This window comes from Protopterus annectens, chromosome 17.part0 (genome assembly GCF_019279795.1).
Source record: "Protopterus annectens isolate FY-2018-M chromosome 17.part0, PAN1.0, whole genome shotgun sequence".
Classification (NCBI taxonomy): Eukaryota; Metazoa; Chordata; order Ceratodontiformes; family Protopteridae; genus Protopterus; species Protopterus annectens.
The window spans coordinates 167878368-167899821 of record NC_056751.1 but is presented as its reverse complement, the minus strand read 5'-3'; the positions used below and the strand labels follow the sequence as shown (position 1 = coordinate 167899821).

General features: G+C 44.5%; 1 protein-coding gene across 2 annotated transcripts in view; it reads right to left on the bottom strand.

Moving 5' to 3' along the window:
- Positions 1-21454, bottom strand: part of TRIM36 (tripartite motif containing 36) — a 1224111-nt gene that overhangs the window by 592632 nt on the left and 610025 nt on the right. For both annotated transcript variants that reach the window (XM_044059328.1, XM_044059329.1), the window contains exon 3: positions 16742-17067. In XM_044059328.1, coding sequence (XP_043915263.1) covers positions 16742-17067 — 326 coding nt within the window. The remainder of the gene's footprint in view (positions 1-16741; positions 17068-21454) is intronic.

Here is a 21454-nt window from a genome sequence, read left to right as displayed (position 1 = left end):
ATTATAGTGCTTGGAAAAAGTATGCACTGAACTCCAAGTGGCAGCTTCCAAAATATCTTTGGTAGGAACTCCTCTGAGAAAAGCTGCTGAAGTGGCAGCTGCTCTAGTAGAATGACTTCTAACAGTACCTGGAATCTGTTTCCCATAGTGAGAGCAACAAAACCTAATTCCATGAGCAATCCATTTGGAAATAGTTTGTTTAGAAATAGCCTTACCTAGAGAACTGGAGGCATAAGAGATAAGCAATTGATCAGTTTTCCTGAAATCTTTAGTTTTGTCCAGGTAAAATCGTAGCTGTCTGTGTACGTCCAATGAATGTAAAATCCTTTCCCCTTTATTTTGAGGATTATGAAAGAAGGTAGGAAGGTGAATAGTCTGATTTAGAGCCACTTTCGAAATCACCTTAGGCATAAATGTAGGATTGGTCCTCAAGGAAACTCTGTCTTGGTGGAAAATAATATATGGTTCCACAGCCATGAGAGCTTGCAACTCTGAAACCCTTCTGGCAGAAGTCAATGCTAACAAAATAGCTGTCTTCCAGGATAAGAACTTGATATCTGAAGCCGCAGCAGGCTCAAAAGGAGTAAGTTTCTCCAAGACATAATTAAGATCCCAAGCAGAAACAGGAGGAGTTCTGGGAGGTCTTAAATTCTTAGCCCCTCTCAAAAATTGTCTCACCAATTGGTGAGAAAAGATGGGAGGATCAGTGTTGAAATGAGCTGAGATAGCAGAAGCATGAATTTTGATGGATGAAAAAGAGAGGCCTTTAAGCAAAAGGTCTGAGAGGTAAAGTAAAATAGAGGAAATAGGCAAAATAGGGTTAAAACCTCGGTCCTGCATCCAAATACAAAATCTTTTCCATTTAGAAGCATAAGATTTCCTAGTGCTAGGTCGTCTAGCTTCTAAAAGAACATCCAAAACTTGTTTAGGAAGAGCAGAAGGAATCAAAGGCCCTTGAAGAGCCAAGCTGCCAGACATAAGGTCTTGAGTTGAGGGTGTAGCATCTGACCCTGATGCTGGGACAGAAGAGAAGGGTTCAGAGGTAGAATCCAAGGAGGTTCCAAGAAGAGGTGTTTTAAGGTTGGATACCAAAACTGCCGAGGCCAATTTGGAGCCATCAGAATGATTATCTTGGGCTTGTCCCGTTTTATTTTCAGTAATACCCGAGGAAGAAGAGGAAGAGGAGGGAAGGCATATCCCGAAAGGTTCCTCCAGCTGAATGACAGGGCATCCACTTTCCAAGCTGTTTTGTGGAAGGACCTGGTGCAAAAGAGAGGCAGCTGATGATTGAGATAGATCTGTTTGCATCCCATCAGAGGACAACCCCAAACTGCAGTAATCTTGCTGAATAGGCTGGGGTCCAGCATCCATTCGTGAGGATCCAAAAGGTTTCTGCTTAGGCTGTCTGCTAAGAGTTTCTGTTTTCCTGGAATGAATTGAGCTTGAAGATTCAGATTTAAAGCAGTGTCCCATAAATTCACGGCTAGTCTGCAGAGGGGGTAAGAATGAGAGCCCCCTTGCTTGTTTATGTACCACGTACATGACTGTGGTATTGTCTGTACGAATCAGAAGAGGCCCCGGATTTAGATGTTTTTGGAAGGCTAGAAGAGCATTTTGAACTGCCAACATTTCCTTCAAGTTGATGTGCCAGGCTAGATGCTTCTTTGCCCAAGAACCCTGCTGGCAAAGATTTTGAAAATGAGCTCCCCAAGCATAATCCGAAGCATCCGTGGTTATGGTCTGAGAAGGTTGAGGCAGACTGAAGGGATTCCCTTCGTTTAAAGCACAAGCCCTGGACCACCAAAGGAACTCCTCCTGGAGGCAGGGAATCAGTGGAATCATTGTGTCCAGACTGTGGTAATGCTGTGACCATACACTCTTTAGGTACCATTGAAGTTCTCATGTGAAGCTTTGCATTTGGAATCAACAGGATGCAAGAAGCCATGTAGCCCAATGCCTGCAGGAATTTCCTTGCAGTGAGCAGAGTTAAAGTAGCCAAGGTTTTGAAAATTGAGGCCAGCTGTAATTGTTTTTCTTGAGTGAGGAAGGCCCTTTGCAAGTTTGTGTCTAGAAAAGCTCCCAAAAAGATCATTTGCTGAGAGGGGATCAAATGTGACTGTGTTCACTGAAAATCCCAGTATAAGAAGACGTTGAACAAAATGCAGATGCTGAAGTAAAAGGTCTTTGCTGTCCGCTTGAATCAGGCAGTCGTCCAGGTAGGGGTAAATTTGAATCCCTTGGAGTCTGCAATAAGCTACTACTGGAGCCAGACACTTGGTAAAGATTCTGGGCGCAGTAAAGATTCTGGGCGCAGTAGATAAACCAAAGGGCAGTACAGAGAATTGAAAGTGCCTCGATCCTGCCTTGAACCTGAGGTATTTCCTGCGTTCCTGCCTGATGGGAATGTGTAGGTAGGCTTCTTTCAAGTCCAATGTCACCATCCAGGCATCCTGGGAGAGCATTGGAAGAAGTTGTTGTAAAGTAAGCATCTTGAATTTTGGAATTTCCAGGAAGGTGTTTAATACCGAAAGGTCCAGAATCGGTCTCCATGAATTTTGTTTTCTTGGAACTAGAAATAGTCTTGAGTAAAAACCTTTTCCCATCTCTGAAAGTGGAACAGGCTCTATGGCTCTCATGGCCAATAAGGCGTCCACTTGATTTAAGGCCTCTGACCACTGATGTTTTGGCAGATCTGGCCAACCGATAGACCTTGGCAGAGTATGAAAGTGGAATTTGTAACCTTTTAAAATCACGTCTAAAACCCATTTGTCCTGGGTAATCTGAGTCCAATTTTGGTAGAAAAGAGAAAGTTTTCCCCCGAGAGGGGCTTCCAGGCAAAGAGTACCTGTAGCCCAGCAGAGGGGAGTCATTGGGTCTGCTTCCTTTGTGATTGAGATCTGTCTTCACCCCTTCTAGGTGATGAAGCAGTCCATTGTCTGGACCTTAAGAAGCCTGTGCCTGAGCTCGACCTCTGGGGCGTCTATATCTTCCCCTTTGAGGCCTGTCAGACGTGGGAAAGGACCAATTTTTGGAGGGCCAATTCCTAGAAAATCTAGGAGGCTGAAAGTACAGTTGTGTATACCTACCATAAATGTAGATGTTAGAGTGTCTTCACTGTTGCAGTCATAACTGTAGGGTACTCCTGCCGGCAGGCAGCCCGAGGTCGGCCAGAATATCAAAGTCTGGGTCCAGCGTCGGCTGTTTCAGCTAGAACTCTGACGTCAGAGCGTATGGGTATAAGGCTGACAGCCGACGCCATCTTCTCCAGCCTTTCTTGCCCCTGATGTCAGAAGCCCCCATAAAACCAAAAGGTGTCCCAAAGGAAACACAAATACACCAGAAAGGAAGTGGAAAGGAAAAACACAGTAAGCAAATAGAAACAAGAGGGGTCTGGAGGGAGGGAAACACCGACTGCAACAGTGAAGACACCCTAACATCTACATTTATGGTAGGTATACACAACTGTACTATGTTCTTCGTGTTTCACTGTTGCAGTCATAACTGTAGGGTAGAATCCCAAAACTGAGAATACGGGAGGAGGTTATGAAAAAAAAGGAGCAGCTAGAAGACCCTGCAAAACAGCAGAGGCAAAGCCTGCCCTAGACTTAGAGTACAAAAGGAGGTTATAGTGCTTGGAAAAAGTATGCACCGAGCTCCAAGTGGCAGCCTCCAGAATGTCCTTGGTAGGAACTCCTCTGAGAAAGGCTGCTGAAGTGGCAGCTGCCCTAGTAGAATGAGTCCTGACGGAACCTGGAATTTGTTTCCCATGAAGAGAGTAACAATATCTTATACCATGAGCAATCCATTTGGAAATAGTTTGCTTAGAAATGGCTTTACCAAGAGAACTGGAAGCAAAAGAAATAAGCAATTGATCTGATTTTCTGAAACTTTTAGTTTTGCCCAAGTAAAAACGTAGCTGCCTGTGTACGTCCAATGAATGTAAGATCCTTTCCCCCTTATTTTGGGGTTTAGCAAAAAAGGTAGGAAGGTGAATAGTCTGATTTAGAGCCACTCTAGAGACTACCTTAGGCATAAATGTAGGATTGGTCCTCAAGGAAACTCTGTCCTGATGGAAGATGAGGTATGGTTCCACGGCCATGAGGGCTTGAAGCTCAGAAACCTTTCTGGCAGAAGTCAAGGCCAACAGGATAGCTGTCTTCCAAGATAAGAACTTAATGTCCGCAGAGGCAGCAGGCTCGGAGGCAAAGTAAGCTTTTCCAAAACATAATTGAGATCCCAAGGAGAGACAGGAGGAGTTCTAGGGGGTTTTAAATTCCTAGTTCCTCTCAGAAATTGTCTGACCAACTGGTGGGAAAAAATGGGAGGATCACAATTGAAATGAGCCGAAATAGCAGAAGCATGAATTTTAATGGAAGAAAATGAAAGACCTTTAATCAAAAGGTCTGAGAGATAAAGTAAGATAGATGAGATATCTGGTATTAAAGGATCAGAGCCACGAGCCTGCATCCAAATGCAAAATCTTTTCCATTTAGAAGCATAAGATTTCCTAGTACTAGGACGCCTAGCTTCCAAAAGAACATCCAGAACTTGTTTAGGAAGAGAAGAAGGGATCAATTGCCTTTGATGAGCCAAGCTGCCAGACAGAGTCTTGATTTGAGAGTGAAATACCTGACCCTGATGCTGGGACAGTAGAGAATGGGTCAGAGGAAGATTCCAAGGAGGTACCAAGGAAAGATGCAGTAGAGTAGGATACCAAAACTGACCAGGCCAATTCGGAGCTATCAAAATGATTAGTCTGGGTTTGTCCAGCTTTATCTTTAGCAATACCCGAGGCAGAAGAGGAAGAGGAGGGAAGGCATATCCCAAAAGATTCCTCCAACTGAATGACAGGGCGTCCACTTTCCAAGCTGTCTTGTGGAAGGACCTGGTGCAAAAGAGAGGCAACTGATGGTTGAGATGAGATGCAAATGGATCTAAGGACAGCCCCAAACTGCAGTTATCTTGCTGAATAAGTTGGGGTCCAACATCCATTCGTGAGGATTCAAAATGTTTCTGCTTAGGCTGTCTGCTAAGAGATTTTGTTTTCTTGGACTGAACTGTGCCTGAAGATCCAGATTCAACTTTAGGGCTGTATCCCATAAGGTCATGGCAAGTCTGCAAAGGGGGTAAGAGTGAGAGCCCCCTTGCTTGTTTATGTACCACATGATTGTGGTGTTGTATGTTCGGATTAGTAGAGGTCCTGGCTTCAAAAGGGTCTTGAAGGCTAGAAGAGCATTTTGGACTGCTAACATTTCTTTCAAGTTGATGTGCCATAGAAGGTGTTTGTTTGTCCAAGAACCCTGTTGGCATTTGTCTAGAAAATGAGCTCCCCATGCATAATCCGAGGCATCCGTGGTTATGGTCTGAGTAGGTTGAGGCAGACGAAAGGGCTTGCCTTCGTTCAAAACACACGCCCTGGACCACCAAAGGAATTCCTTCTGGAGGCAGGGAATCAGTGGTATCATTGTATCCAGACTGTGTCAATGTTGAGACCATACACTCTTTAGGTACCATTGAAGTTTCCTCATGTGAAGCCTCGCATTTAGAATCAACAGGATGCAAGAGGCCATGTAGCCCAGAGCCTGCAGGAATTTCCTTGCAGTGAGCTGAGTTAATGCTGTAACTGTTTTTCTGGAGTGAGGAAGGCTTTCTGTAAACTTGTGTCCAAAAGAGCTCCCAAGAAGATCATTTGTTGAGACGGAATCAAATGTGACTTTATGTTCACTGAGAATCCCAGCAGTAGGAGAAGACGTTTAACAAAATGCAGATGTTGAAGAACTTTGCTGTCTGCCTGAATTAGATAGTCGTCCAGATAGGGGTAAATCTGAATCCCCTGAAGCCTGCAATAAGCTACTACTGGAGCCAGGCATTTGGTAAAAACTCTGGGTGCAGTAGATAAGCCAAATGGCAGTACAGAGAATTGGAAGTGTCTCGAGCCTGCCTTGAATCTGAGGTACTTTCTGCAATGTTGCCTTATGGGGACGTGTAAGTAAGCCTCTTTTAAGTCCAATGTTACCATCCAAGAATCTTGTGCGAGCATTGGAAGAAGTTGTTGAAGTGTAAGCATCTTGAATTTTGGAATTTCCAAAAAGGTGTTTAATATAGAGAGGTCCAGAATAGGTCTCCAGGAGTTTTGCTTTCTTGGGACCAGAAAAAGTCCTGAATAAAAACCTTTCCCCACCTCTAGAGGTGGAACAGGTTCTATGGCCCTTAAGGCTAATAAGGCGTCCACTTGATTTAAGGCCTCTGTCCATTGATGTTTTGGCAGATCTGGCCAGCCTGAAGGCCTTGGCAGTGTGAGAAAGTGGAATCTGTAACCTTTCAAAATCACGTCTAACACCCATTTGTCCTGGGTAATGTGAGTCCAATTCTGGTAAAAAAGAGAAAGTTTTCCTCCGAGAGGGGCATCCAGGGAAGGAGGACCTGAAGCCCAACAGAGGGAGTCATTGAGTCTGTTTTCTTTGGGTTTGAGATCTGTCTTCTCCCCTTTTAGGTGAAGCAGTCCACTGTCTAGGTCTGTAGGAGGCCTGAGCCTGCGCCCTACCTCTGGAGCGTCTATATCTTCCTCTTTGAGGCCTGTCAGAGGTGGGAAAAGACCAATTTTTGGAGGGCCAATTCCTAGAGAATCTAGGAGGCTGAACTTGCTAGAAATCTTTTACAGTCTGCATAGACTTGGCTTTTTCTTCCATCTTTTTAATAACCTCCTCAGCCTTAGACCCAAAAAGGACATCATGCTGAACAGGGGCATCTAGCAATTTTGCCTTAACTTGTTCAGGTAGATTCTGCTCACGAAGCCAGGCATGTCTCCTGATAACAGTACCAGAGGCAGCCGCCCTGCAAGAAGCCTCTAAGGCATCAAACCCACAGTGTAAACTATGTTTGCTGACTTGTTCAGTAGCATGCAACACATCCTGTAATTCCTTGTCCTCAGCACATGCAGGAAAGGCAGAAATCCTGTGTTTTAAAACAGATAAAAGAAACTGCTGGTACTTAAACATATGAAACTGGCAGTTTAAAGCTCCAATAGAAAGGGTGGCTGAAGTATAAACCTTTTTGCCCCACCTGTCCAAGGCACGAGAATCCTTCTCAGAGGGGCTAGGATTCTTAAAGGAGGCAGCCTTAGCAGCCTTGGAACCTTGCGAAATAGTTTCAGGATCAGCAGAAGGGTTCTTGAATAAGAATTGATGAGAATCAGGGACCCTGTAAAATCTATCAGGCTTAGAAGGAGCAGGCGGCATGGAATCAGGATTCAAGTTAGCTTCAGAAAAGGCATCATCCACAATATCAAGTACAAGAGGAATAGCTAAAGGCCTGTGCTGAGGGAGAAGGAATTCCCCGAGTCTCTTTTTGGAAGCAGAATAATCCTGACCTTCCCAATGAAAATGCTCCCTCATCTCATGCAAGGTTTCCCCAAAAGAGAAATCTTCAGGGAGGAAGGCAGAGGGAACAGAAGCCTCTGCATCCGAATCCTCATAAGGAGGGAAGGAGTAATCCTGATCAGAGGAAGAAACAGAAGATACAGAAGCCTGATCAGAGGAGTCATAAGGGATATCCTGTCTAGGCCTTTTCTCAGGAGGAGGGCAAGAGCCTCTTATAGTCAATAAATCCTCAGCCATCCGGAGTAAATGTTTCTGAGTCTTAGGGGCTGAATCCAAAGAAGCTTGAGCAGAATGTCTGGGTTTAACAGGAGTCTTTGACTTAGCTTAAGGCCTGAAGAGCCCCTCAGAAGCCGGTACCTGCATAGCGGTTCCAGACCCATCCGAAGGTCCTGCAGCAGACAAATTACTAGGCCTAGTTGGCTCACCATGTGAGTCCGTGTCGGCCATCGGTTCTGAAGTGGCGGACGACAGGGGCTGCAAAAGCGCCTCACTGACGACCGCCGAACCCGAAGCTGGCTCCGGCTGCAACGTATCCTGTTTGGACCTCGGAGGCCTGTCCTTGTCTTTGCACTTCTTCTGTAATCCGGTAGTCTGTTCCGACGACATTCTATAATTAAATCGTCTACCGAACTAATTCAATGCCCAATCGTACCTACGCTTGATAGTGCGAGAATTAAACCTGGCACAGAACCGACAAGAAACGTCATGGTCAGGGCCTAAGCAAGGTAGACAGTAAGAGTGGAAATCTTTATGAGGTATTTGTTTTCCACACGATACACAATTAACATTTTCTGACATCGGAGGAGCAAGAAAAAGGTTTCCCAAACGGGGTACTTAGCTTTGAGAAGAGAAGTAGAAAACTTCGGACCGACGACAATCACACCACGTTGTCTTGAAAACGCCAACCAACAACTAGCGAACTGCTTTGCACCGCACGGCAAGAAAGACTGGAGAAGATGGCGTTGGCTGTCAGCCTTATACCCATACGCTCTGACGTCAGGGCTCTAGCTGAAACAGCCGACGCCGGACCCAGACTTTGATATTCTGGCTGACCTCGGGCTGCCTGCCGGCAGGAGTACCCTACAGTCATGACTGCAACAGTGAAACACGAAGAACATCCTGTAAGAAATCTTTCACAGTCTGCATAGATTTTGCTTTTTCTTCCATCTTTTTAATAACCTCCTCAGCCTTGGATCCAAATAAAACATGCTGAACAGGGGCATCTAACAGTTTAGCTTTAACCTGCTCAGGTAAATTCTGCTCACGAAGCCAAGCATGTCTCCTGATAACAGTACCAGAGGCTGCGGCCCTGCAAGAAGTTTCCAAGGCATCAAAACCACAATGTAAACTATGTTTGCTAACTTGTTCAGTTGCATGCAATACATCCTGTAATTCCTTGTCCAGTTGCATGCAATACATCCTGTAATTCCTTGTCCTCTGCACATGCAGGAAAGGTAGAAAGCCTTTGCTTTAAAACAGACAAAAGAAACTGCTGATACTTGAACATGTGAAACTGGCAATTTAAAGCTCTAATAGAAAGAGTAGCAGAAGTATAAACCTTTTTGCCCCACCTGTCCAAGGCACGAGAACCCTTTTCAGAGGGAATAGGATTTTTAGATGAAGCGGCCTTAGCAGCCTTAGAACCCTGAGAAATAGTTTCAGGATCTGCAGAAGGGTTCTTAAATAAGAATTGATGGGAATCAGGGACTCTGTAAAATCTATCAGGCTTAGAAGGAGCAGGCGGCAATGAATCAGGATTCAGGTTAGCTTCAGAGAAAGCATCATCCACAACATCAAGTACAGGAGGAATAGCCAAAGGCCTGTGCTGAGGGAGAAGGAGAAATTCCCCAAGTCTCTTCCTGGAAGCAGAGTAATCCTGACCTTCCCAATGAAAATGCTCTCTCATCTCATGTAAGTTTCCCCAAAAGAGAAATCTTCAGGGGGAGAAGCAGAGGGTATAGAGTCCTCTGCATCAGAATCCTCATAAGGAGGAAAAGAATAATCCTGTTCAGAGGAAGAGACAGAAGACACAGAAGCCTGATCAGAGGAATCATAAGGTATATCCTGTCTAGGCCTTTTTTCAGGAGGGTGAGAACCCCTAATCATTGTAAGCAAATCCTCAGCCATCCGTAGTAATTGCTTCTTGGTCTTGGGAGCTGTATCCGAAGCAGCTTGAGAAGAAACCCTTGGTTTAACAGGAGTCTTTGACTTTGCCTTTGTAGAAATAGTGATATGAGAAGGCCTGAAAACCCCCCTCAGAAGCCAGTACCTGCACAGCAGTTCCGGACCCATCTGAAGGAGCGACGTCCGAAGGTCCTGCAGCAGATAAAATACTCCCCATGGGAGTCCGTGTCGGCCATCGGTTCCGAAGTGGCAGACGACAGGGGCTGCAAAAGCGCCTCACTGACGACAGCCAAACCCGAAGCTAGCTCCGGCTGCAAAGTATCCTGTTTGGACCTCGGAAGCCTATCCTTGTCCTTGCGTTTCTTTTGAATTCCGGTTGTCGGTAAGGTATCCGACGACATCCTGTAATTGAATCGTCTACCGAAATAATTCAAGGCCCAATCATACCTACGCTTGATAGTGCGAGAATTAAACCTGGCACAGAACTGACAGCAAGAAATGTCGTGGTCAGGGCCTAAGCAAGGTAGACAGTAAGAAAGAGAGTGGAAATCTTTATGAGGTATTTGTTTTCCACACGATATACAATTAACTTTTTCTGACATCGGAGGAGCAAGAAAAAGATTCCCCAACGGGGTACTTAGCTTGAGAAGAGAAGTAAAAACTTCGGACCGACAACAATCAAAGCACGTTGTCCCGAATGCGCCAACCAATGACTTGCGAGCTGCTTTCCACCGCATGGCAAGAAAGACTGGAGAAGATGGCGTGGGCTGACTGCTTTATACCTCTGCGTTCTGACGTCAGGGTACTTGCTGGTACAGCCAACGCTGGACCCAGACTTTGGAATTCTGGCTGACCTCGGGCTGCCTGCTGGCAGGAACACCCTACAGTTATGACTGCAACAGTGAAACACGAAGAACATCACCCCCATCTGCAGTTGGGCCTGGAGAAACCTACGCATCATCCGGTCCATATCTGCATCGGATAAACTTCTAGTCTATCTAGACGAGGCTACTAAGGCTGGCCTGGAGTGCCGCCTCGAAGACCTTGAAGGCGATCGGTTCTCCTCCTCCTCCGGCTCCGGGGAAAAAACGAGGTGAATGGAGCCGAGAAGGAGAAGGCCCGGATGTCCTAGGAGAGGCTGTTTAGCCGGCGGAGCCGAAGAGGAAGCTTCAGCCCGCCGCTTGTGGAGTTTCTCCTTTTCTCCCTCCTGGATTCCCTCTCCTCCTGAGCCACGGTGGGAGGGTGAGTCCCGGCCAGGGGAGCAGGGATGGAAGGCGGAACCCACTGCGGTCGCAGCTGGTGCCGCCGAGGGAGTAGAGGACGAAGCCGGGTCCTTGGGCAGAAGTCCCGCCAGAATCAGCTTCGACCTCCTGTCCCTCAAAGCCCTGGGGTTGAAGGCTGCACAAATTGTGCAGCCAGAGGAGAGATGGTCAACACCAAGGCAGATAACACACAGTGTGGCCATCCGCTGGGGACAGCTTATGGCCACACTCGGTGCATTTGGAAAAAATTGCTTTAGGGCCTCAGACATGGTAACAAAAAAAGGCCCAACCTGCACACACCTTCACACACACGGGGGGAGGGAGGAGGGGGGGGGGGAGACCAAGCTAACTAAAAGATAGAAAATTTACCAACAAGTTTAGCAATTTAACAGAAAAGGAGAAACACTCACTCGTCTATGGATTAAACTAAAAAACTAGGTCAAAAAAGTTAATTTTTGGTATAACTCACGAAACCTTACACTTGGAAACTCGTTCCAGATGCTTGAATAAGCTGCGGCAAACAAGATCAGAGGACACAGAGGGGATGGCAGGGGGTTATGGGTAAGGGGGAGGAGCTTGGAGCTCATATCTTAGCTGGATAAAGCTGCCGGCTCGGATCTGATTCGGATCAGATACCCACAGGTTGATGAACAAATGAAGTTAACTACTTCAGATAATTTGTTTTTCTACTTCTGCCCTTTGGTTTGGAGGAGCATCCGGGAATCCTTTGGGTACTGGAAAGGTGTGGAAAGAAAATTTGTGTCCTAGGGATACAGTTCTGAATAACCATTTGTTGTCCATGATGGTGGCCCAGACATTTGCAAAAAAGGCCAACCTTCCCCCCAAAGGACTTTCCGGGCAGGCAAGAACAGGTAGAAGTTGGATACAGTCATTGAGAATGTTTGGAATGAGAAGCAAGCTTAGAACTTCCCGCCTTGGAAGTGGAAGCCTGCCAACGCTTAGACCTTTGAGGGGGTAGCCACCTGCCCCCTAGAAGATTTGTAACCTCTAGTCCTAGAACGGTTCTGTCTGCTATCAGGAAACATCCAACTCTTAGAAGGGTAATTCTTGCTAAAACGAGGAGGTTGAATTTGCAGAAAGTCCTTAACTGGATGCATAGACTTGGCCTTATCCTCCATCTTCTTGAGCACTTCCTCTGCTTTGCTGCCAAAAAGACTGTCCTTATGCAAAGGTACATCTAAAAGCTTAGCCTTGATAGGCTCATGTAGGGGCTGTTCCCCGAGCCAAGCATGCCTTCTAATAACGGATCCAATAGCTGTAGCCCTGCAGGAGGCTTCTAGAATGTCAAAACCACAATGTAATGAATGTTTATTGACAAGACTGGCAGAATTCAGCAAATCCTGCATATCCTTACACTCTGCCAAGAGGCACACTTGCTATCCTAGACTTAATAGCTTCCAAGGTGTGCTGCTGGTACTTCAGCATATGACAAAGACAATTAGTAGACCTAATAGTAAGAGTGGCAGAGGTATAAAGTTTTTTACCCCCACCTATCTAGGTTCCTAGATTCCCTGTCAGAAGGAACAGGATTTTTGGTAATGTGGCCTTAACTCCTTTAGGGCCTTGAGAAAGAACCTCTGGATCAGCCAACGGATTCCTGAAAAGAAACTGAGAATCAGGGACTCTATAGTACCAGTCAGGTTTCCTGGGAGCAGGAGGAACGGAATTTGGAGTCAAGGAATTTTCCAGAAAACATCAACCACTTCCAACACTGGGGGAATAGCCAGAGGCTTATGCTGAGGCAAATCCAAAAACTCCGTAATCATTTTCTTAGATTGGAGATAATCCTGACTTTCCCATTTAAAATGCTCCCCGAGAGTATTTATCACCAAAAGAGAAATCCTCTGGAGGAGAAGCAGAAGGGAAGGACTCCTCTGCGTCTGAATCCTCAAAAGGAGAAAAAACCTGAGAAACTTCCTCTTCATCAGCAGAAATGCTAGAAGTATCAGAACCAGAAAAAGACAAAGGCTCAGGAGAAACATCCCTAACCCTTTTAGGAGGAATCTGTGAACCCCTATTGAGTCAAAAGGTCATTAGCCATTTTAACCATTTGGGATTGAGGAGAACGAGAAGAAACTGGAACCTGCTTTTTCACAGGCTTACGACTGGAAGATTTACCTGCAAGTCTGAAGGACTCCGGAGGACTGGCAACCTCCGAAGTTGCAGCAGAGGTCGGCGGTATGAGCTTGTTGTCTAACGAAGAATGGAGGCCTCGGACACCGGAGTCACCTTAGCGGCTCCGGATCCAGCTGAAGAGGCGACAGGCGAAAGGTCAGAAGGCAAAATGGAAGCCGGAGGCCTGGGGGACTCTGAAATGGTCTCAACCAAGACCTGCGGTTGAAAATCTGCGAGCTGCAGGGGCTACATAAGTGCCTCACTGACTACCAACTTGACATCATCCGAGGACTTGACCCTCTGAAGCCTGTCGCAGTCCTTATCCTTACCCTTCTTGGGGATATCTGAACCCTGAAGACAAGCGGACGCCATACCGACAAACTTGGGCCAAATTCCAAAATGTTCAGCTAAAAGCTTAGCCCGATGACGAATAGTACGCGGATTAAAGGAAGCACAGAGATCACAATTAGAAATGAAAATCTCTATGGGGAATCTGCTTTCGACAAGCAAGACAATTATTAACCTTTTCTGACATTCGTTAAGGCAAGGAAAGAGGATCCCCAACAGGGTACTTAGCTGTAGTCGACTTCAACTTTGTAGTCTGAAACCAAAAAAGATAAACTGCCAACTGGCACTTGGGCAAGAAATGCTTCTGCTTCGGGCTCCGTGGCAAGGAAGACTGAGGAAGTGACGTTGGCTGCCTCCTTTTGTATCGGACATCCTGACGTCCTTTGCAACCGATGACAGCTGATGTCATATTTGCTTACCTTTGGTACTCTGGCCGATCGAGGGCTACAGAGAGCAGGATAACCCATTGGTTAGGACTGCAACAGTGAAACACAATGATCAGAGGGTGTACCAACTATGGTATAGAAAGACTAAACAACCGGGTAAGGGAAAAGTGCCAACAATGGTACAAGAATTACCAACTGGGAAAAAGAGATAAAAGGTGAAAATAGGGCACTAGCAATAAGGGTTCAACAAAAACAATAAGTATTGAAAAAGAAATTCCTCAGAACTTATCGAAAAAATGAACACTCAAGCTGAAAGGCTTGTCTGGCAAGTCTTATTTCATATGCAGCAAATGAGATCTGAGGTAATATGGAGAAGGGCACCATGGGTAAAGCTTGGATCGAGAGTTTTCTAGCTGGCATGAGCTTGGTAAATGGCCGACTCGGAACAGAGGATTGGTTTCAAACCAACGTGTAATGAATGAATGAATGAACGAACGAATGAGGATTAACATCAGATCAACTTTTAGACAGTCAAGAACAACATTGCACTCCAAAGTACACATAAATCGCATGACAGTAAAAAAAAACAAATTTTCCCAGCTTAAAAATACTTTCCTAATACAAAAGTAAATGTGGAATTCCCCCCCCCCAAAGGGAACTTATCTGCCCAGCAAAGGAATAACATTAATCAATAGCGGTTTCTTGAAAGCTCACAAAAGTGCTCTCTTTGGCAGCAGGAAAACTCAGATGGGCTTGGTGCCCAAACCTGTCTTTTTAGTCAACTCAGCTTGAGCTATCTGATGGGTTGGTTGTACAGAAGGTTCCCTGAAGCTCTGGAAGCTGGCTATTATATCCTTAGAATGATATAAACCCATATAAAACTTGGGCTACTGCAGCAGAGATAAGCAGGATGACCAGCACTTATTTCCAGAAAAATAACATCTCGTTTGTCTCAGAATGGAAATAAGTTGCAGCGCAAGACTAGACAGAAAGTAATGTCAAATGATGCTTATATGGAATTAGGAAAAATAGTGGACATGGTGTTTTCCTGCTTGTTACAAGGTGCAATAATTATCACAGCTCGTTCAGAAGCCCCACTCCAGTCAAAGTGCAGGTCAGGTGTTTCTAAACAGTGTTGTGTCTGTGCTCTACCTAATAAATTGCAAAGCATAATGTCACAACTCTTATCAGTTACATACTAAAATGCCAAATACTGCTTTCTGGAATCAGCTAAAAAGCTCACATGCATACACAGAGTCTCAAAATCAGATACACATATTTACTAAGCAGCATTTAAATATTTTAGGATAAACAAAATTGACTGCATTTTCTAAAAGCAAACAAACTTCCTTAAAAATATAGAAAAACAAGCAGAGAGTTTAAGTGCAATAAAGCTTTCTGGGAGATACTGATAAATAACACATACAAAGTTGTAGAGGCCCTCTAATGCTTCCTTATCATGCAGTGTTCTTAAATTATGCTGAATCAAGGATTACAAAATCGAATTGTGCAGGAACAGAAAGGACTAACATTCCAAAACTGGTAAAAAAGTAAAGGAGCTATACAACTCCTTCACATAATGTGCGCGCCTTAAGGTAATTTTTTCTCATTAGTAACCCTAATTGCTTCACAGCTGCAGACACTAGCTTGAACAAATCCTGAAAAAAGAATTATACCTAGATAGTTTTATTCCATCACCTCTAACAAACAGCAGTCATTCAACATCAACAATAATGGTTTCTTTGGAATATACTTACCAAAATATATAGTATTACACAAACTAAAAGTAATGCTACACCTCTTAGATCAATTTGCAATTTCAACCAGATAATATTGCCAAAATCATTTTCACCAGTAACAGTAAGGCCCAGTTTACAGTCATCAGAATATTTACTTAGCCAACTTCTGTTTTTTTTAGAAAAAGCAGCAAAAACAATATTGGGCGGCCACTGTGGTGCAGCAGTTAGTGTTGCCGCCTCACAGCAAGAGGTGCTCCGGTTCGAATCTTGGCTGGGGTGCCTTCTGTGCAGAGTCTGCATGTCCACCCTGTGGTCGTGTGGGTTTCCTCCCACAGACCAAAGACATGCTGTAGGTGGATTGAACACTATAAATTGGCCCTAGGTGTGAGTGTGTGCCTTCTGTGGAAGGTTGGGCGCCGGGCTGGCACCTCGACAATGTAAAACTCCACTGACAATTATGAGCAGACAGGTGATCCGCTGTGGCGACCCCTAACCGGGAAAAAGCTGAAAGAAGAAGCAAAAACAATATTAAAACAAAAGACCCGACATGGAGTCCTGTAGAACCCTATTCAGCACTGCTTCTAAACAATTACCCTGAAAAAAACGCCTACTGAGTTCTCCCAACTAACCAGTTTTATATCTAACTCACCAGGTTATAATTATCCGTTACCAAAAGATCCAATTCTTCAGTGTGGTAACATATCAAATGCTTTTGCTAAATCAAAAAATATTACCCTATGCCAACTAAAGATGTGAAATGATCATAGAATTCATAAGATTAGCAGGAGTCAACTGATCTAAGTTAAAGCCAAGCTGAAAAACATCACTTAACATTATTCTTAAACTTGTTCTCCATACATTTCAAAAAATTTCCTTAAAGTTGAAGTTGTGGTCACATGTTTTTAATTGCTTGTATACATCAGTTTACCCTTTATATACTGCAGTAATGCTTGACACTTTCCAGGAACAGGGTACGGTGTACTTGCACAACAAAGAATTTACAATTCTTACAAGCACACTTAAAACTCTCAAAATGACTGCTGGTATTTTAACTGATCCCATGCTCCGACATTTAGCTTACTTCCCAAATACACTCTCTGCAAAGGACTGTGTAATCTCTAGGCATAATGTTTGAGTAGTGTCCAAGCACTGTAGTGTTTACGAACTTAATCCTTTCACAGTAACTGACACTCACTGGCTGGTCTTCCTCACTATAAAAACACCCTAACACTGATTCTAGACATGAAGCAAGAGTAACAAAGAGGCTTTAAATGTAAAGGGCTGTGCAACCTAGAAGAAAAGATGTGTAGTAGTTTATTCTACAGCCAGTAACAATGCTGATAAAAAAAACAAAGCATAATTCATACCTTAGGTCTGAAGTTAGTAGTTGGTCCAATGTATTCATGCTGTGCCTTTGGAGTTCCCCAAGGATGATGTACCTTAAAGCATTCATTACAATAGCTTGCTTTGCAGTCTAAACAGCTCTTTGTTGCCTCCTGAGGTGGAGGTTTGCACAAGTCGCACATAATGGCTGTGGCTGCCCTGGCTGCTTGTCTGTATCTTTCCACAATGGTTTCTAGTGTAAAGTTACGAAACAAGCCATTGATGCCTCTCTCCCCCAAGTCAATATCATGACCACAGCCAGGGCAAGGAAAAATAGTCATCTTGGGTGTCAGAGAGTTACGCTTTCGACCTGCATGCAACAAAAAGACAAAATTATTTACGAATAACAAAGAGCGTTACAAAATACTGCTAAGGAATAAAGCATCGTGTGAACATAAGTGAACACATGCACATATACAACCCACATATGTATGTAAAGATGCATATACACAAGGACACACGTGCGTGCGCACACAAATATAAAATGACCACCTATAACACCAAAAAGTAACGAACATATGACATTTCTGAAAAACTGTAGTCCCACTGATCAAAACATCTCATGTTATCAAGATAAAATTCCATAACTCCACACCTACAAAAGCAGAGGGTTATAATCTAACAATGACAGCTAAACTGGAGTGATGGACTGGCATCCCGTCAGGATTATTTCTCTACTTTACACCCACTGTGTGTTGGAATATCTTCTGGTTTACATGTGCGCAGAAATGGAATAGAGAGAGTACTGGAAAATGAATTAAAAAAAAAGAAGTTATGTATTCACCATAACGTTTTGAATTGTTTCTTCAATTTGTCTTCAACCTGTGGGGTTCCTGGATCTGGCACAGACCCGACACGGCCACATATCCAGCATCTGATCAGATATCAAAGCTCCTCCTCTACCCATAATGCCCCTGTCTCCTTCCTCCCTTCAGATAGTTTGCTGCACAACTTAGCATCCACACCCGACCCAACACCTTGTCCCATACTAAATGTCTGCATAAGCAAAAAAAAAAAAAAAGGGAAGTGGAAGAGGCACCCTGGAGGTGACCATATCCTCTACTTGCCAGAGCACACCACAAGTCTGTGAAAGGCAGGGGGAAGGAGGGAGGGACGGCTGAAGACAAAATGAAGAACTCATCAGATGGAACGTTATGGTGAGTAACTTCTTTATCTGAAGTTGTTTTTTTCATTTGATCTTCAATCTGTGGGACAGAGGCGTCAGCTACAAAACACCTGGGAGGCCTTCATAGAAGGATAATGCGAAGCACGGCAGAGCAAGAGTGCCCTATTCCTGGACAGGATGTCCAACTTACAATGCGAGATAAAGGTACGAGATGAAGCCCAAGTAGCCGCAGAGCAGATATCATCTAACAAAACTTTGGACCAAAAGGTCACTGAAGTAGCCATAAATCTGGTGGAATGGCAGGGATAAACCCACAACAGAATACGCCAGAATAATACACTGGGAAATCAAACAGGCAGTGGTGACCTTAGATGCTGGTTTCCCTAAAAAGGGTTTAAAATAGGAAATGAAGAGCTGGTCAGACCTGCGAAAGGATTTAGTCCCGGGCAGGTAAAAACTCAACTGGCTGTGCACATCCAACAAAAGGAATTTATATTTTCCCTTGTTTTGAAAATTTGGTAAAAAGACTGGGAGATTAATCTGATTAATACTGGACTCCAAAGCCATCTTAGGAAGAAAAGATGGATTAGTATGCAAAGATACCCTGCCCTTATAAAAAATCATATAAGGAGGCAAAATCATATAAGGTGGCTTGACAGATAACCCTTGAAGTTCTGAAACCCTTCTGTTAGAAGTAATAGCAACCAAGGCGGCCATCTTCCAGGACAAAAATTGCAGATCCAGAAAGGCTGCAAGTTTGTAGGCACATATGCATGTGGTAAGTGCATTTCATGTAAACATGTGGTTCAGACTTTTGAAACAATAAATGGATATAAATTTAAAATTCTTGGTAAGTTTAGCTGTACTACAGAATGTATTGTTTATGCTCTTAAATTCCCATGTGGAAAATTTTGTGGGAGAAAGTACGAAGGCTTTTAAAATACAGTTGCAAGAGCACTTGAGGGATATTAAAAATAAGAAAATAAAAAGCTACTTAGTTCAATGTTTTTTGGAAAGTCATGGTGGGAACCCTGCAGGTATGTAGGGTACCATTTTGGAAAACAGAGAGAAAACATACATGTATGAATGTAAAAATAAACTTCTACATAAAAAAGCACTTTTCATATTAAAGTTCGACACTAAATCCAGGAGGAATAAATGTGGCTTGTAATTGGAAGGTTTTAACATAATTGATAAAATGAGTACCTTAATTAATATATTAATTGATTTAATTTAATGAGTAGTGAGGTATAAAATATGTGACTGAGCGTTTAGTTTTGTACTCCACTGAAGGCTGAGTGAGCCGAGGTGCCAGAGTTGGATATAAACAGTTTTTTATGGTCACTGGTTTGTTGTATTTTATCATCTAAAGAAACTCTGGACCAAAAGGTCAATGAAGTAGCCACAGATCTAGTGGAATGTGCCTTCACAAGAACTGCCGGGGATAAATCCCCAACAGCATACGCTGGAATAATACAGTGGGAAATCAAGTGGGCAGTGGCGACCTTAAGATACTGGTTTCCCTAAAAAGGGTTTAGAATAGGAAATGAAGAGCTGGTCAGACTTGCAAAAGGATTTATTCCTGGGCAGGTAGTTTGTGCACATCCAACAAGTGCAATTTATATTTTCCCTGGTTTTGAAAATTTGGGAAAAAGACTGGGAGAGATACCCTGCCCCTATGAAAAATCATAAGGGGGCTTGACAGATGACGCTTGAGGTTCTGAACCCCTCCTGGTAGAAGTAATAGCAACCAAGAAGGCTGCCTTCCAGGACAGAAATTGCAGATCCAGAGAGGCTGTAGGCTCAAAAGGGGACAAAACTAGAGCTTGCAGAACTAACGTAAGCTCCCATGACGGCGTTGGGTCCTTCACCAGGTGCCTTTTAGGAAGGTTTTGCAAAGCTTAGAAGATGCTAAGGAAGCCATCATCACCTACATGAAAATTAGGAATCGCTGCAAGTTGGACCTTGACCATAGAAGAACTGGCACCTTGCTGAAAGATCCCTGCCAAAAAATCCAAAACCACGGAATCCAGAGGAGTGAAGGGATCTAGGGGCACACTGCGAGGCCCAGATCGAAAAATGTCTCAATTTGCTGGAGTACACCTTTCTGGTGGAAGACTTGAGCCGCCACCAGGATCCTTTTGACAGGTGAAGATAATCCAGGAGTCCTGACTATCATGGGAACTGGAAGAGCCAAGCAGTGAGCTTCAGACTGCCCAGATCTGGATGGGGAATCCCTAAAGGATGAGAAATAAGATCAGGAAATGGATCCAACGTCATGGTGGAGCCAACAAATAAGACTAGAGAGAGAGGGGAACCAGACCTGAAGCCGCCAAAATGGGGTAAGGAGTATAATTAGGCTCCTTAGCCTGAGAGATTTCTGAAGGAATTTTGGAATCAAAGGAAAAGGAGGATAAGACAACAGAAGACAGGGGGGCCAAGCATGAATCAGAGAGTCTTTGGGGACTTGTCCGGGTGAGGGGTTCAGAGCAAAGAACTCACTGCATTTCATGTTGGAAGGAGAGGTGAAGAGATCACAGCAATGCTGACCCCATTTGAAAAATATCTGTTTCGCTACTGAAGGATTCAGAGACCACTTGTAAGGCATCAGAATAGACATGCTGAGCCTGTCTGCTAGAATGTTGGACCTTCCCAGGATGTGCGCTGCCACCAGGAAACGTCCGGTGGAGATCACCCACTCCCACAACTCATTGCTTCGGGACATTGAGGATAACACCTAGTTCTCCCCTGCTTGCTGATGTACCAGACCACAGATATATTGTCCGTCTGGATAGCATTCGTCCCTGGGAGAAGATGGGCATGGAGAGCCGCAATGCTAGAAGCACTGCCCTCATGTCCAGGACGTTGATATGCAATCTGGTATCGTAGGGGGACCCCATACCTTGAATTGTTCCATCCTGAGCAATGTCCCCACTCCCCCAGCAGGGAGGCATCTGTAGTCACAGTGGCAGAGGGGAAAGGCGGAAGAAAGGAGCAACCCCGAACAATGTCCGGGGTGAGACAACAGGTCTAACATGGACCACTGGAGCACAAGGGTCCACTGAAGAACCAGCTTGTGAAAATGTGCCATAGGTAAGAGACTGATCATGGCCGACATGGACCCCAACGCCCTTAACACCATTTCCGCTGTCGTTCACAGAGTTTGAAAAATGCAAAGGACATGCAGTGTCAGAGACTATATCCTCTCCAAGGTAAGTAAGACTTTGGTTTGAATTGTGTCCAATTGAGCCCCAACAAAATCTAACACTTGAAACAGGACCAGTGACGACTTGTTGAGACTGACGGTAATACCCAACCACTGGGCTAAGAGAAGAAAGGAATCTCACTTGACTGAACTGATGCCTGGAAGGAGCAGCAAGGAGCCAATCATCAGGGTAAGGGGAAGACCTCTACATCCTGGAGTATCACGTGAGCCGCTACCACTGCCATCACTTTGGTGAACACCGTGGGAGCTGTGGTGACACCAAAGGGAAGTGCTCTGAACTGAAGATTGGCCGTGGCCGGAAGCGGAGCAGCCCGGGGGACATTGGGTTAAAAAGGAGGAAGAGGC